The 16,765-nt window shown below is 41.4% G+C and overlaps 1 protein-coding gene across 1 annotated transcript; it reads left to right on the top strand.

Annotated features, from left to right (window-relative positions):
- Nucleotides 1-253: 253 nt before the first annotated feature.
- LOC124700489 lies at nt 254-592 on the top strand. Its single transcript, XM_047232612.1, has one exon. It carries the CDS (start codon nt 305-307, stop codon nt 590-592), a length of 288 nt encoding a protein of 95 aa, XP_047088568.1. The 5' UTR covers nt 254-304.
- Nucleotides 593-16,765: the final 16,173 nt, after the last annotated feature.

Here is a 16,765-nt window from a genome sequence, read left to right as displayed (position 1 = left end):
TGCTCGGCAGACATTTTTGTTCTCACTTTTCTACAGTCACAGAACAGAGTTGTAAGATCCGCCAGAGGATAAAATGGACGGATTAGGCTAATTCCGCCCGCCCGGCATAAATTCGGCCCACCTAAAGGCACCGACCAGTGATGGGCCAACTGGGCCGGTCATCACTTTGAGATCGCCGCAGGCAGCCTCCTCGCCACCCACCATCCCTAACCAGGAGTCGCCGACCGCGACCGAGGAGGAAGAAGAACACTCACACACAGATCGATCCGAGATAGAGAGAGGAGCTGAGCTGAGGTAGGCCGCCATGGGTTTCATCATGGAGTTCGCGGAGAACCTGATCCTGCGCCTGATGGAGAACCCGGAGCAGCGGGACGAGGCGCAGCGGGCGCACGTCTACCGGATGAAGGAGCGCTGCGAGCGCACCAAGGCCGCCTGGGCGCTCCCGCTCCGCCCCTACGGCTTCTGGACCTTCGAGCGCTTCAACTCCCAGCTCGCCTCCGACCCCCAGATCAGCCAGGCCGCCGGCCGCCGCGACCCCTACGACGACCTCATCACCCGCCACACCAGCCCCAACCCGCCCTCTTCGTCCTGAAACCCAATCCGGTGCGTCACTTGCTTCCTGCCAGATCTCGCTTGCTGTTCGTGATGCCCCCGTTGCTGTCTCTGCCTAGGGATTTGGTCGGGCAGGTAGATTTGGCTGTGGCCTGCTGCTTGGATTAATGGGGAATTTGATGCTTTTCCACTGTACACGTTAGAATGGCTGGCTAATGCTTTATCGGTTGTTGGCATTTCGTGCCTGCTGCAGCTGCTCCAGCTAGGTCTAGTTCAGTTTGTTCTGCGTGAACTTTGCGGAGTTTGGCGTGTAAGTTAGTAGCATGCCACATTTAGGCTGCTGCTCCGGTGAAGGACGAGCGGTTTTCGTTTGTTAAATTTGGCAGCCCTTGTTAGTTAGTTTTAACACAATTGCCTCACTGGTCCAGTCTCCAGTGGAGCATTTCAGCCTCACATGAACTGCACTAATTGGGACAATCTTGTGTAATATGATTGTACAAGATCACGATTTAACAAATGTTGGTGACGTTGTTATGAAGAGTCAAGGAGATAGATAATGCTTCCGTCAAACTTTTAGGTTCTATGTAACTCCTTTGATTCGACACGTAGTGGATTTTGTTCGATAGCATTAGGTTCTCTGTTAACATCGAAGCAAGTGAAAGATAAGTATGCTCATTCAACTTGCTGTCACTTGTCAGTGCCTATTTCATGCATGATTCATTAGGCTTGGTTAGTGTTGACACCATAAGCTCTGAATGCCAATTGTTCGAGACCTTAATGTTCTTCTAACCACATATATATTGTGGTGCATATAGTGGAATCTACTCATAAGACATAACTCAATTTTGCATGAGGCCGCATAATACAACTTACTCTGTTAATTATATTCCATTTTAGAATGCGCAAAATCAGATTACTGTTCATGCTGCCACCGTTAGTGTGTCTGCAACTTCCTCTACCTGGGTATTTGGTTGGGCAGGTAGATTTGACTGCCGGTTACTGGTTGGATTAATGGAGAGTCATATGCTCTGTGGGCTGTGATAGTTGCCATTAGGTTAGAGTGCCTTGTCTTATCTGATAGTTGGGAGTTCGTTCATGCTGCTCAGGTTAGTTACTGTTTAAGTTAATATGCCAGATTTGCGGTGCAGCGGCTGCTTAATGCTCTATCGGTTGTTGGCATTTCGTGCCTTCTGCAGTAAAAATGCTCCAGCTTGGTTTAGTTTAGTTTGTTCTGCGTGAACTTTGTGGAGTTTGGCGTGTAAGTTAGCATGCTACGTTTAGGCTGCTGCTCTGGTGAAGGACGAGCGGTTTTGGTTTGTTAAATTTGGCAGCCTTTGTTAGTTAGTTTTAACACAATTGCCTAGCTGGTCCAGTGGAGCATTTCAGCCTCACATGAACTGCACTAATTGGGACACTCTTGTAATCTGATTATACAAGATTCACGATTTAATAAATGTCGGTGACGTTGTTATGAAGAGTCAAGGATATAGATAATGCTTTCGTCGAACTTTTAGGTTCTATGTAACTCCTTTGGATCGGCATGTAGTGGATTTTGTTCGATAACCTTAGGTTCTCTGTTCTCTGTTCTCTGTTCACATCAAAGCCAGTGAAAGAGAAGTATGTTCATTCAACTTGTTGTCACTTGTCAGTGCCTACTTCATGCATGATTCATTAGGCTTGGTTAGTGTTGACATCATAAGCTCTGAATTACAATGTCCCAGACCTTAATGTTCTTCTGACCACATATATATTGTATTGCGTATATTGGAACCTACTCATAAGACATAGCTAAATTTTGTATGAGACCACATGATACAGCTTCCTCTGTTAATTATATTCCATTTTAGAATGCGCAAAATCAGATTACTGTTCATGCTGCCAAGTTGGGAGGTAGATTTGACTGCCGGTTACTGGTTGGATTAATGGAGAGTCATATGCTCTGTGGGCTGTGACAGTTGCCATTAGGTTAGAGTGCCTTGTCTTATCTCATTGTTGGGAGTTCGTTAATGCTGCCCAGGTTAGTGTTTAAGTTAATACGCCAGATTTGCGGTGCTGCTCAGGTGAAGGAAGAGCAGTTCATATGGGTTACCATTTCGTTGATTTGCGGTACTGAAGTGAATTACCTGTCATTATGTATCTGGGCTATGATACTGGTATATTTTTTTATCCGCTTGTCCGTAGCTTTCAGTGGATTTTAGTTTTAAGAGCTGGTGCCTTGTGCTTTGTGTTTCGCCAGTCACTGACATTCCATTAAGAGGCATGCATGTGTTGTAAGCCTAATGCGTTGCTGTCTGGTTCCCAAAACCTGTTTAATGTCTCACGGTTCCTGAGAACGCTGGCATGCTCCTATTTGGTCTTTTGTAGTTACACTCTGAAATTATATTTTGATGCATACCATGTACTTTGTTTAGCTATCTTGGTGAAGATTCAAAGTGGGTTGCCTATTGATAGTTCTGCACTGTTCAAGTTCTTACAATTGACACCATTAGTTTTTTCTAACACAGTTGCCTGACTGGTCTAGTTTAACATTTCCGCCTCTCATGTTAACTGCACAAATTAAGACACTCTTACAATCTGATTGTACTAGGGCACGGTCGAGTAATCATGTGAGTTGACTCTAGAAATGTTGCTAGTAACATTGTTCTGAGCAGTCAAGAATATTTGGCGCTTTGCCTTGAACTTGTAGGTTCTACCAAATTCTGATGAAAGCAGGTGACAAATAATTGATAGGTATATACACTTGAATTTAGCAACTTGTTATCAATGTTCTAGACTTCTAGCTCATGTATGGTCCATTAGGCTTTGTTAGCATAGACAGCAGCTGATGACGATTGTCGAGACCTTAATGTTCTTCTAACTGCATAGGTAAATATTATATAATCTATACTTAGCAAATATGTAACCGTTCAAAATTTCAGGATTAAATATCAGGTATCTATTTGTTGTCTATATAGTGGAACCGTCCTGGTAAGGCATAACTAATTTAGTTTATACAACCTACTTCCTCCATTCAAGTATATGCCATTTTAGAAATCACAGTCAGAGTTTTGGGTACGTTGACCACTAATACAGACATAAGTATCTGGACCGGGGTATAAAACAATAGCACTGTTCACCATCTTAGTATCAGGTTGCTTATGGATTCACAAGCAATTACCACTGTACAGTGATTGATATTAGTTCATGCGATGCCCATTTCACAAGTGCCTATGTGCTTATGGTTTGCCATCATCCTTATTTTCTGATGACTAGTTAGTTTTTCTTTTTGAACTTACTATCCTTGATTTATACAATCGAGTGAACTAGGAAGAAGCCGTTCCAAGCATGCCCGCTAGGAGGGCCTTGTGAGTTATGACAGAATCGTAGAACTATGTAGTTATTTTTCCTGTACCCTTAGCTTAAATATGGCTGCTACAGGGTCAAAGTACAGAAGGTTGTGCCCTTCCGAAGAACCAGCAAGGTGCAGCCTTGATGTCATACAACATTATTTAAGTACCAGATGATTGCCAATGGCTTATTTGCATGTTCATTCATCGCTCAATTTGACGCATTTTGATGAACGTTCCAATAGCCTCAAAGATGCACAGTTTCTCAAAAAACAATTCCATCAGATCAGCTATTGATTGTTCTCTTTCTATTATGTAAAGCCATTTTATAGTGTTCATATGCTACCTGCAAAAAAGAAAAAAGATACTGCTTAATTCATATAGGTTTTGCTAGTCAGCGTGTTGGCAATATGTTCTTGCGTAAAGAAAAGTTGTGCACTTGTTTTCTCCAAGTTTCATTCCTTTCATGCTTGAGAACTGAGATGGTTTCTGATCTTTAATTTGCTTCCATGCAGATATCCAAGTGTGGTTGCGCCGAATCAACAGGGGCAGCAATAAGGAATTTCCCTCAAAATGACCGTGAAGGACATTCTCTTCTGCTTCATTATTTTTTATCCCTGAACTGCCCTAGTTGGTTCATCTCCTGAATGGTTACTTTGACAAACTTGCAGTTTGACAAGATGCCAGAAAAGTGTTTTGTATCCGCTGATAAAAGTTATTAATAATCTCACTATGCTTGCCTTTGGTAATATTAAAACCTTCCAATGATAATGAGACTTTAAGTTCTCTTCCTGGTTGGTTATCAAATGCTACATATATGTAGATGAGTTTTAGGTGCTGTTTAGTTGTGTGCCTTTCTTTCTCCATCTCTAGCCTAGTAAGCGACATGAGCAGCAACCAGTCTTGTCTGGGGAGTCTTTTTTGCAATTTCGTGTAGGAAGATACTCAGGTCATGGCTACCTTTTTAACAGAAAGGGGTACTCGACAGAGCTTGTATCCAATCGCTAAACTGAGATGTGTTATTACGAGTAACAACTTAAAATAGCCATGATCCATTTTTGATACTCCCTTCGATATATCTATATTGGAGTCAATTAATATGAATCGGAGGATACATCTATATTGGAGTCAATTAATATGAATCGAAGGGAGTGCCACTTCTCAATATTCTATTAGATCTAAAATTCCAGGAGGAAGTAAAGTTATCTGTAAAGGGATTTGCAATTTTTCTTTGATAGCCTGGAATGCTACATGAACAGAACGAACACCTAAATCGTCAACAACAATAACAAAAACACACAGAACGAACCCCTTATCGATTTGGACATAGAAGTCCGAACTTTCTTTTTCTCCCAAAAGGGTATTAAAACCTGTTCTACAAATTATGATCACATAGAGTTGCAATATGAATCAACCATCTAAAAGTAGAAAATAACATGAAACACCTTGCATCAAAATTGCCAGCCCTCCTCCTAGTCACAAAAACAACATCTAGATTATCCTTAGTAAAAATTGCCTTTCTGATTTTAAGTGGAACAATAATCTTCCAAATGTATTTACACCTTGTATGACTGTTTATCATGTCTAGATACATAGATTTGACCATAAAGTGACCGTCCGTTTCTAATTTCCATTTAAAAACGTCTTATTTCACAACTCAACCTGCATGAGACGTTCCACCAAGTGCAACCATCTTTCCCATTTATCTATAATATCTAAATTTGAGCAACCCACTAAAAGTATTTCTCTCAACATGCAAGCTGTCCACATCATCAAGCATCACTAAGCAATCCTAAGCTGCCACATCATACATGTCTCCACATCATCCATCTCTAAATAAGATACCCACGTCATCCAATGGCCCTGTTCCTTTATTTTCCCCAGAGCGCTTCAATTCCATCCTCTGTCTTGTGTCTTCGCCCGTTACTTCTTCTATATCGCTTCAAACGTTAATGCAAAGCATTTTCGTTCTCTATTATCCACTTAGTGTTGTTACTCATCGGCCGTTTCCATCTCATCGGCTTCAAACGACGCCATCTCTTCCTATTCCTATGCTTGCTTATATAAACATGGCATCTCTCTGTCTATCTATCTCCTCATATAGTCCAGTGACCCAAACAAACGGCCATCGATGATGGCCATGGTGGCTGATCCAGAGGACTAGGAGCCGGAGAGCTAGAACACTCAAGAATGAGGGAGCCATATATTTTCTCCTCCTGCTGAGGTTCCGAGCAGTCTGCAACAACTCTCAAGCGTTTGTGGCTGGCTCGAAGCATGAAACTATTTCCCATGCAGTTATATCATTTGCTCACAGATCCCGATTTGTCGTGTCGCAGGACTACAACGAGGTTTGGATTTTGACGTGGTCCAGCGAGTTCCGCAAAGAAGATATCCACGATATGACTTTCTTTGTGATTTTTTCTTCCAGAATATGCCGTGTGTTTGGCTAATTTGGGTTTCATTGGTTGGTTAGATCCGTAATTAAGCAGCCATCAGTGAGTTCATATTCTCTGGCGTCATGAGTTTGTCCTATGATGAATACACCGGTGTTGGTTTTTGAAAGCCACGCTTTGCTTCAGACAACCTTTATTTGCACTCTATTGGCCAAGTAGAGCCTCTGGACTAACATTTGCATGCTGAAGTATTTGACACGCCTGCGCACAGTATGCATGCTTTAATTATAAGAGCGCAACTTCCTTCAGCAAGAAATCAGTGTGACATAATTTGTCGTAAAAAATAATTTCATGTTGGCGTTATTTTCTCTTCTACTTCAGCATTTATACAAAACTATCTTTTAAACATGAGAAGTCACCGCAGCAATGCCGTTTCTCCATGGATGTTAGTCATAATGTATTGGCATCTATCATAACCAAGGAAAAAAATAGCGCGCTATAACAAAATAGCGTGGGTCTAAAAATACGCTATTAGCATGTTATAGCGTGCTATTAACGCGAATAGCGCGCTATAGCGCCGAAATAGCGTAGCGTCGGCTCTCCAGATATGCTATAGCGTGCTATTAGCGTTGAAATAGCGCGCTATTTTTTTCCATGATCATAACAGAGACATGGAAAGGTTAACGCATCCTTTAGCCAGACAAATAGGGTCCTCTTTTCTTTGAGAAAAAAACATTACAGTCCCACCACTGTTTACATTTCAGCCGTGAACATTGCAAGCAATTAATTCTGCCATACATTATTTTAGGTCTCCTGTTTTTTATGCTTTGTTATTCAGCCTATTGTTGCTTTATCTCACCTTTGTAAGCAAACGGATTATTCATATTTTTATTTATGATCTAGCACTATTTTATGTGATTTTCTTTATGAAATGTATCTTCCCACCGAATGCATAGATTTTTTATTAGTGATGTATGTATACTTCAGCCTTTTTATTATCCTCATGTATACAATTTATGATTATTATCTAACAACATAATTCCACATGAGTTTTAATTAACACATAACAGAAAAATACTATGAATTTCCACAGCAACGCGCGGGGTATTTTCTAGTTCCCTATATGACCATGTATCTTCCTAGAACCTAGTGTTCATTCCATTACCAATCTTGAAAGATCCTCTTTCGAAGGACTCATCCTTAACATTCATTGATCCTTTTCAAAACAGTGAGCCAGTTGGTTTAGCTAGAACATGTGATAGAGTTTTAGATTTTAGGTAGTTATCGTGAAGAAGTTATTAGCACACACTCCTCGTTGTGAACCTTAAGTAGCCATATGCTAAGCAATCATTTGTATTTTAGTTCTAAAACTTCAACTCCCAACATACGTGGTCCTTATGTTTCACTTAGTTAATATATATCTTTTTATGATCATCGCTCTGCCAGAAAATTAATCACTTCCTTACCCCTTTAGGTATTCTTAGAAAAGATAACATGGACATAGGTAGACTTTTAGGAGCTAAGTTAGTAAGTACTAGGCGATTGCCATATGATAATAACTAATTGAGTGCCCGTGTGTTGCTACGGCCTCTCTCCAAAACGTCCATGTGATCCCTTACATACATGATATTCCTAAACACCAAACACAACTCAAGAATGAGAATGAAAATATAGAGAAATGAAAAAGTTAAAATTCATAGTTCAAACTGAGAGCACCATGTGGTAAGACGTGATACAACATATTTTGCGTAGGAAGTAAAAGCAGATGGACTGTTTGATCGGTAGTGCTAGTAGAAAATTGGCACTAAACTGAACCAGAAGCGGAAGAAATGTGTCTTTCAGTGAAGAATACCAGCTCTAGGAAAACAATCCAGCAAATCCTTAAAGGGATACGTACACAGGAGATGAAAATTCCATGATGCAATGCAAGACGAAACAACATGATTTAAATCTTTTTGTTCAAAAGAGAAAACATAATATGCGATCCTTGAGGACACATGTGAGACATACTCAACTGAAACTCAAAACGCACACATGAGATATTCACATTCACTGATTCACATCAATACACCAGTGGGTTCTTGCACTAACTCCAATTAATTGGTTATTAGAAGAAAAACTGTAAGCAAACTCCAACTTTCAAAATAAAGTCAGGTATCAGGTATGGACTTCATTTTCCAAAATTAAACTCAATTATGCACTGCAAATGTTAAATAGACCCCGGACCTAAAGATGCCCTACTTAACGAAGCAACAAAAGTCTATAAAAACTGTTGATACATAGCATCTCAGACAAGATGGGCAAAAAGCACAAGAGTGCATATGCAGAGTTCTCAATGTATTATATTTCTGATCGCATGCGTGTAGTCATGCTGGCCATACTTGCATGTATGGAATGCTAAAAATCCATGAGAGTAGGTGATGATAAAATGAGAGAGAAAAAGAAGGAATACAGAGTTTCCAGTTCAGGTGCGGGTCATGTCTTTCGGTAGATTTGTTTGATGGCCGGTGGACGGCGATGCCGGCAAGCCGATCAAATCATCAAAGAGAGCGATATTTCTTACGCCAGGGCGTTATTGCGCCCGGACCATATCCCGCCCGTCTGATACCGGTGGAGATTCGCATGCGGCTATTTTGCAAAACACCTCCGCCACTTTCTGCTAATCACAAAATAGTCCAACGAGAGCTCTTTATAAATGGGCCAAATCAGCTATAAACCCAAGAATAAATCCCCTCCACCCGTCCGCCGCCAGGGCCTCCTTCGCGCCAGAGCTCCGGCCAGCCGCGCCGCATACCTCCACCTAGCTACTCTCCTCTAGCGCCCGTGCTTCGGCCGGCCGCGTCGCCTACCTCCACCCGTCCGCTCTCCTCCGGCGCGGGAGCCACGACCCGGATGGTCGCCGTGCTGCAAACCGCACCGCCACCGTGGCCGCTCAGCCATCGTCCCTCGTTGCCCTCCCCGACGCCACCTCACGCCGCCCCTGCATCGGGCCCTCCGCCTCCCCTCTGAAAGTGCATGGAGCCCCCATGTGTGGTTTTGGTAATTAGTGACAATCCCTATGGACTAATGTTTGCATTGAGTTATATTTATAGGAGTTGTCCATAGGCAATGCTTGAAACATATGTTGGCTTCAAGATTGCAATAAGAAGCAAATGACGAAGATCAAGTGTCAAGTATGTATTGAAGATGAAGATAAAGTGAGCCCTCAAGTTACTTCAAGGCATCAAAGATGAAGAATTAAGAAATGAAGTGCAAGTTCAAGATGAGCCATATCGAAGAGATCATTTACTTGAATCTTGCCATCCATATGGTGATCATGGATATGTGAAGATGCACAAAACAAGAAGCTCTCCCATATTGGAGTATGAGGGAGCATTTCACATGACTTCATCAATTAAGCACAATCAAGAAAGGCGTTCCATCTTGTTGCGGTCAAGACCGTCATCATCAAGCTCAAGTGAAATGTGCAAGATTAAGGTTTTCTCTTGGTAGAGTTTCTTTCTCACCGGTATCATGGTGTAGTTGGAGACCGGTTTATAGCTTAGTTGTCGTACTATCAAGAGGGCTCTCGAGTGAGTAACTCGATCGTATCCTTCGGAGAGCTCAAACCTTTGCATCCTTGCATCATCTTTCTTGGTTGTTATTTGGATCTTATCCATGTGATGTTTTAGAGCTTGTGCTTATTCTCCTGACAAGCTCTAGTTCATCGAAAATGGATTTCGCATAGATCACTTGTTGCGTTTTCGAGTTTGGTGATTTTCTCGGTTTCTCATGTTGAGGTGTTGCACCTCTAAAAATAATAGAAAATCACCCCCACTGGTTTCTATATTTTCACTTTTTGTTGGGTAGCTCTTGTCATCCTCTTTCCAAAAAAATTGGTTTCACTCAATTCGGAGCTACCAATCTTTAGATATTGATTTTACAAGTTTGCTAGGCCGGATAATCCGGGGCCGGATATTTGCACAATATCCGGCCCCTAAAAAACGGCTAAGGACTTAAGTTCCGAAGCCCCTGGATATCGGCCGGATATTTGGCAGGATATTTTACCTGGCACCGGATAATCGGGGGGGGGGGGGATATCCGGCCCTTGCTTCGCCCGGATTATCCGGCCTCAGAATTTTGCAACGGCTCGATTTTCTCGGGGGGTATAAATACCCCCCTTCTTCCTCCTTGGGCTGTTGCTTCTCACACTCTCTGTCTCCTCCATTGCTTAACTTGAGAAGCTTTCTCTATCTCTCAATCCCTCCATGATTCTTTCCCCCATTTGAGGGAAAAGAGAGAGGAGATCTTGATCTACATTTCTACCAATCAAATCCCTCTCTTTGTGAGTGGAATCCTCTAGATCTTGATCTTGGAGTTCTTAGTGAATTTCCTTTGTTCTTCCTCTCTTATTCTCCCAATAGCTTTTGTAGCTTTGGTGGAATTTGAGAGTGAGGAACTTGCCATTGCATTTGGTGCATCGGTTTGAGCTTTCCACGAAAATTCGTGGTGGTGAAAGCAAGAAGGTTGTTACTCTTGGGTTCTTGGAACCCTAGACGGATTCTAGGCCTTTTTAGTGATTTGTTGGGAGCCTCCAATTAAGTTGTGGATGTGTGCCCCAACCTTTGTGTAAGGCCCGATTTCCGCCTCGAAGGAAATCCCTTAGTGGAACCGTGACCTAGGCCTTTGTGGCGAGGGTCACCGGAGAATAAGGCCAGAGGCGCCTTCGTGGCGCTCAGTGTGTGGTGTGACTCCCGCATCTTGGGGTGAGGCCTTTGTGGCGCTGGTGTGCATCGAGCAACCACACCTCAAGGTGAGGCCATTTGTGGCGTTCGGGAGAGCTAAGTCATCGCACCTCTCCAACAGAGATTAACACTTGCAAGAGTGTGAACTTCGGGATAAATCATCGTCTCCCGCGTGCCTCGGTTATCTCTATACCCGAGCTCTTTACGTATGCACTTTACTTTGTGATAGCCATCGTGCTTGAAGTTCTATATCTTGCTATCACATAGTTGGTTCTTTTTCTTAGCATAAGTTGTTGGTGTACATAGGTGAACCATAGTATATATGCTTTGGGCTTGACAAAGTAAAAACTAGTTTTATTCCGCATTTGTTAAGCCCATCTCGTAAAAGTTTTAAACCGCCTATTCACCCCCCTCTAGGCGACATCCGTGTCTTTTCACCCTCCTCCTCCTCGTCGAAGGGCGCACGTCGCCGTGGTCGGCGTGGGCCGCCTCCTCGCGCCTTTCTCTGGTGCCAACACGACCGGGTGAGGGGGAGGTCGAGCCCCAGCGGCGGACTCCGGCGAGATCTAATTTTTTTAGGTGTCTTTTTCTTTCTTTCTTAGGATCTGTTTGAATCTCCTTTGATCCAGAAGTTGTGTGGATCTTGTATGAATAAATGAATCCAATGCTTTTTTCGAATGGATCTTGTGAGGATTTTTTGATGTATACCTTTTTCATTGTGTTGGATATTCATGCAAGATTCATTTTCGTATGAAGATCTGTGAATAAAAATGCAGAGATCCATGGGTAGGAAAAAAACGTATCCAATGGTTCATATAATTTTACATGGATACTTATACATGGATCTATGGATACACACTTCTTGTGAAGATCCTCACATAATTTTTAGATATCCATCTTCAATTTTGGAAGAACTTCAGCTGACAACAAATAGATTCACACTGAAATTCGCGAAGGACTTTATAAACAACAAGGACTGCTAGATATTAATGTGGTAAAACCTTAGGTCTTTTTTCGCAAAAATAAGGTACCAATCTTGATGCAATGGACTCTGGGGATAGAGTCCGGGCCCCATAACGCCATGGCCCGCGTCCCAAAGAGAGAAGGTTACCCCACTGCGTCTCATGTCAGCACTCATTATCCCACCATACACGTCACCGTTGTCGTCGATGTAACGATGTAGTCGCAGGACCGACCGTTGATGTTGCTGACGCAAGTGGGAAAACTGATCTCGTGCACCTAGCCCCCACGGCCCGATAACCTAATGGGTGTAGGACCACTGCTAAATTTGATTTATTTATACTGAACTTTTTAACATTTTTTGCATTTACAACCCATTCTCTAAACATATGATATATATATACCACTACTATGTCCTATTAGAGTTAGGAAAATATACCATGCCATAATACAACAATAAAATCGTGACACAACCGTTAGCACTATGCAATTTTAACTTCAATCATGGAAACTGAAGTGGCACAAAATCTAAAAGATATATTACAACTGAACTTATGTTAGTTGTTTCCCTGTTTAGACACCATTCCTTATTATTCTTTGGTTTAACTATATTCTTCTCGCTTTAAAGAAGAAAATAAACAAATGAAATGTCTCCACAGATGCCACTTAGATTAACACACACAGGGTTTGTGTGTGTGTGTGTGTGTGTGTGTGTGTGTGTATTTTAGTTTGCTTAAATATTATGATTGACTTCTAAAGTTGATAGATGTTTCTTGAACTTTATGATTGCTTATTTTAAGTGTAAGTAGAGATAAGATATATAAATCAGTATAATAATAGAAAATTCCAGAATATATAAAATATTTCTATCAGGGTTTGTCCTCTAATTGCGTTGTTCAGTTACTAGTTGTTCATGATTAAGTATGTATTTCAAGTTCCCGGATTCAATAATCGACATGCCTCACATGCTTTATTTGCACTTGGTATTCATATGGGATCATTCAACTCAACTCACATAAAACCTTCTAGTTTTTTGTGTGTGTTTGAACCACATTCTTATAAAAAGATTGTCTGGTAGTACTTGGTAAAATAATATAAATCTATTGGATAACTTGGCAATACACCATAAATTCGACCACGACATGATGCCACTGCATGCCCGGCCCTACATCTATTTCAAAATAATTATAGTTATAAGTTTGTTCTAGGAAAAATATTTTATATGGGATAACTTTATAGAAAAACATATAAATATATACAATATCAATTTCGTTTTATTAAATTTATTATACAATATATTTTCATACGTTATAGATTTTGTGTCATAAATATCGACACATTTTTCTTTAAACTAGATCAAACGAAGAGAAGTTTGACTTAAGATTGATGTTAGGATGAACTTGTTGACTGAATCCATGCTGACACATGTGAAGTTACTCGATCGAGGAAAACTCATTCCCTTCTTCATCTTCGTACTTCTTGTTTCCTGGAGATTGTTTTATGAACAAGCTCATTACCATGAAAGTGGATTAAAACTTATTGTCAATGTTTAATGGAATTCCTCTTGAAGAATCACAACGTTTGAGCTAATTAAGATCAAGATATGTGATTGGACATTCCAACATGTATTTATGTAAATGTAGTAGATGGGTCTCAAATAAACGATTCATGTAATTCTCTTATGTTAAAAAGTTAATCTGCATTAGGCCAATTTTTTTTAGAATGTGCTTTATTGTCTTACGAGTCTGCATTTTTTTCTATGTTACACCACATAGCAATTATGATTAAAAAAAACTTCAAGCTCCATTTCTTTCTATCATATTTATTATGCACGGGGAGGAGCAAAGATTAAACTTGTGGATGTTAGGTTTCAAAAAAAACTTGTGGATGTTGATACGCCCAAAGCATACCTATGGCCTTTGAAGATTATTATGTTTTTGCCCATGAGATTTGCAACCTTTGTAATGCTTCTACAACTGTTTTTAATGATTTATGAGATTTCCCACAAAATCCATTATTTTTTATTTAACTTTATAAGACATAAAAACCTCCTTTTAGAGCTTCTGACTTACATGGAGCTACGAGATTTCCAAAAAGGCAAGGTTAGTTCTGGCATTCCTAATTTTTGAAGATGGAGAGGCCCAACATCGGAAGAACCCTAGGGGACCAAGGAGTGGACCTAGATGCCCCTTGTCATGTCCAAGAATCATAGTTGTGTCTTAATCCCTCCAACTCCAGTCGTTTGTCGAGTGTCATTGATTCCACCGCCATCACGTTCGTTTTGACCTTAATCCACCATATAAGGCCTCAAAATTTTGCTCGCGACTCAGGGATGGCACATAAGAAACATAGGTTGCGCCTCTAGATGACATTGGAGGGTGCTGATGTGTGTGTGTGTGTGTGTGGGGGGGGGGGGGCATCGTTACAGTCTTACAGATGCCTTCAGTGGCATGTCCCTTTTGTCATCGCCATCTTCATCATCTCCATCGACTGCTACAAACCTCTCCATCATATTCCCGATGTAACTTCCTGGTAGACATGATGTATGATACAATATATTATTTTCTCTAGATGTATTGCGTCTCTCTATCTAGTTTTACGTAATAACTTGTTCATAGCAAGGGTGAAAAGTTCGGTATGTCGTCTGCATACAATTATGTTATATTCTATAGCATCTCCACTCAGCACCCTCAAAGCCCCCACCAAACGGATTTGGGGGCATCGGAACAAAACTTCCGCCCAGTCGTCCACCTAAACTTGTTTTTGGGATGGCGGAGGCCATTTTCTCGTATGGTGCTCTCAAGCTGAATCCCACCCACCTGGGGAGGGGGGAGGGGGGTGGAGATAGGGCGCCAGATGAAGCTGAAAACACGACGGGTCAGCTTTGTCGGTGAAAGTAGAGGGAAAATACCCAATTTCGTCCCTATCCCCTCCCGCACCGCCAGATCGCCGCTGGTACCACTTCTCTCCACCTCCATCATATCCCACCGCCGGAAAAGGCTAGCCCCCCAAGCAAACACACCCGAACCACCTCACCGTCCACCGGCCCCAGCTCCACCGTCCAAAGGTGGCCGCCATTAGTTCGGCGACCATTCCCGACCATGAACCGGAAACTATTTCTAGATATTGTGTTGGGCGTCATGAGTATGATACCTACTTAATTTTCAAGCTAGATTGTGTTGACAAAGTTGGTTTTTTAGATCCAGAAGTGCACAAGTTCTTTGAGGATGTTTGCCTATTGATCTCCTGGTGATACACATGATGACTACATGCGCATGCCCCTCTCATCTTCTATTGAGTGCATGTATCGGTTCCGCAGGACAATGGTCAAAGTGTTCAGAGAACTGTACTTGAGAATACTCATTGCAGAAGACAATCTTACCTGGCCAAAAGAGCAGATGACGGATGTGATGACTGCTTGTGTGATCTTTCACAACATGATCATTGAGAGTGAGTGAGATCATCCAGTGCATGATAATGAACCATGTCACATGCATGATCCTCTTGTAGATGTTGATCACCAGCTACCAGATTCATTTGCTACATTCCTTGCCATGCACCAAGAAATACGAGACTCAACTACTCATCACCAACTCCAAGATGATTTGTGGATGGTCAAAGGAGGGGCCTAGGTAAACTTTGTTGAACTATTTATGAGCTTGCTTTGTTGAACTTAATGTGAGATTTATATTAAAACTATGATTTCAATTTTATTTATGGGATTTTGTTTGTGGGCGGGAACATATTCAATTCCAATATGTGGGCCGCATTGCTATTTTCGGAGTCCGTTTGGGGGTCGCGACTTCTCCTTGCCGCCCCCTCATTCGACCGGGAAAATGGCTCCGCCGAAGGCTGAAAGGAGGGGGAGGGGGGCTCTTATGTGTTGATGCAGGAGTACACACATATGTTAGGGGATCACATACAAATATCACTTGGAGGAGGACCCATATAAGTGACATAAACTAGGGCCTAAATTTGCATGTCATAGGGGATCAAGGCCTAAATTTGAAACTTAAGGCGGACGCCAGAAGTTTATGTCTTAATAATTATAGTATCTTTTTTGCTCATGTATGTGGCCTAGAGATCAACCACCAGAGGTATAATTTCTTAGGTAAGTGGCTGCGTATACCTATGGCTCCTCCTAAAAGAACATAGACTTTATTTTTATGTCAATAAAGGCAATGCATTGGTTATTAGGCCTAGCCTAAGTGTGGCCTGGGGTTTTTGATCATCAAGTTTATTATTCTTAATGCCTAGCATATCCATGTCATGAGTTGTTGACACACCAACTGTAAGTCCACGATGAGTATGCTCTGCCGTCATCACTCCCGGAAATGCATCAGTTAATTAGCATAGAGATTTCGTGATTCACTTAAAGATAACCAAAATAAACATTTTTTTTCTAGAAAAACGCTCTGTTGGTTAGCAGTTGCACAAGCTAAAACACTACCTCTCAAGTTCTCCTAGTTTAAGGTTTTGTACTAAGTAGTATGTCGTAGTAAAAAAGAAACATGTTACCTTGTGTATTATTTCAGTGCACGAATAAACATATAAACGAATTATAGGGCTTTAGAGAATATATAATTTACCTTTGGCTCGTTGTGAAATTGATAACCTAATACTTATCAAAACATGTAACAACAATCTACTGCACTCGGTGATTATTACTTGGGGCACAATTACAATGTTTTTGACCGATGAACCCACCGTGAGGGGGTTGAAAGCCGACGATATTAAATAGCCTACTCTTTTTTCCTTATTTTCTCCATTTCTTTTTTTATTTTCTTTTTCCTGACAACCCAGGTGGACA

The sequence above is a fragment of the Lolium rigidum genome, chromosome 3, assembly GCF_022539505.1.
Source record: "Lolium rigidum isolate FL_2022 chromosome 3, APGP_CSIRO_Lrig_0.1, whole genome shotgun sequence".
NCBI lineage: Eukaryota > Viridiplantae > Streptophyta > Magnoliopsida > Poales > Poaceae > Lolium > Lolium rigidum.
The sequence above is the reverse complement of the archived record's forward strand: the minus strand, read 5'-3'. Positions and strand labels throughout refer to the sequence as shown.

Excerpts from the sequence above, each read along its gene's own strand:
- LOC124700489 (XM_047232612.1), top strand. The coding sequence starts at position 305 with ATGGGTTTCATCATGGAGTTCGCGGAGAACCTGATCCTGCGCCTGATG.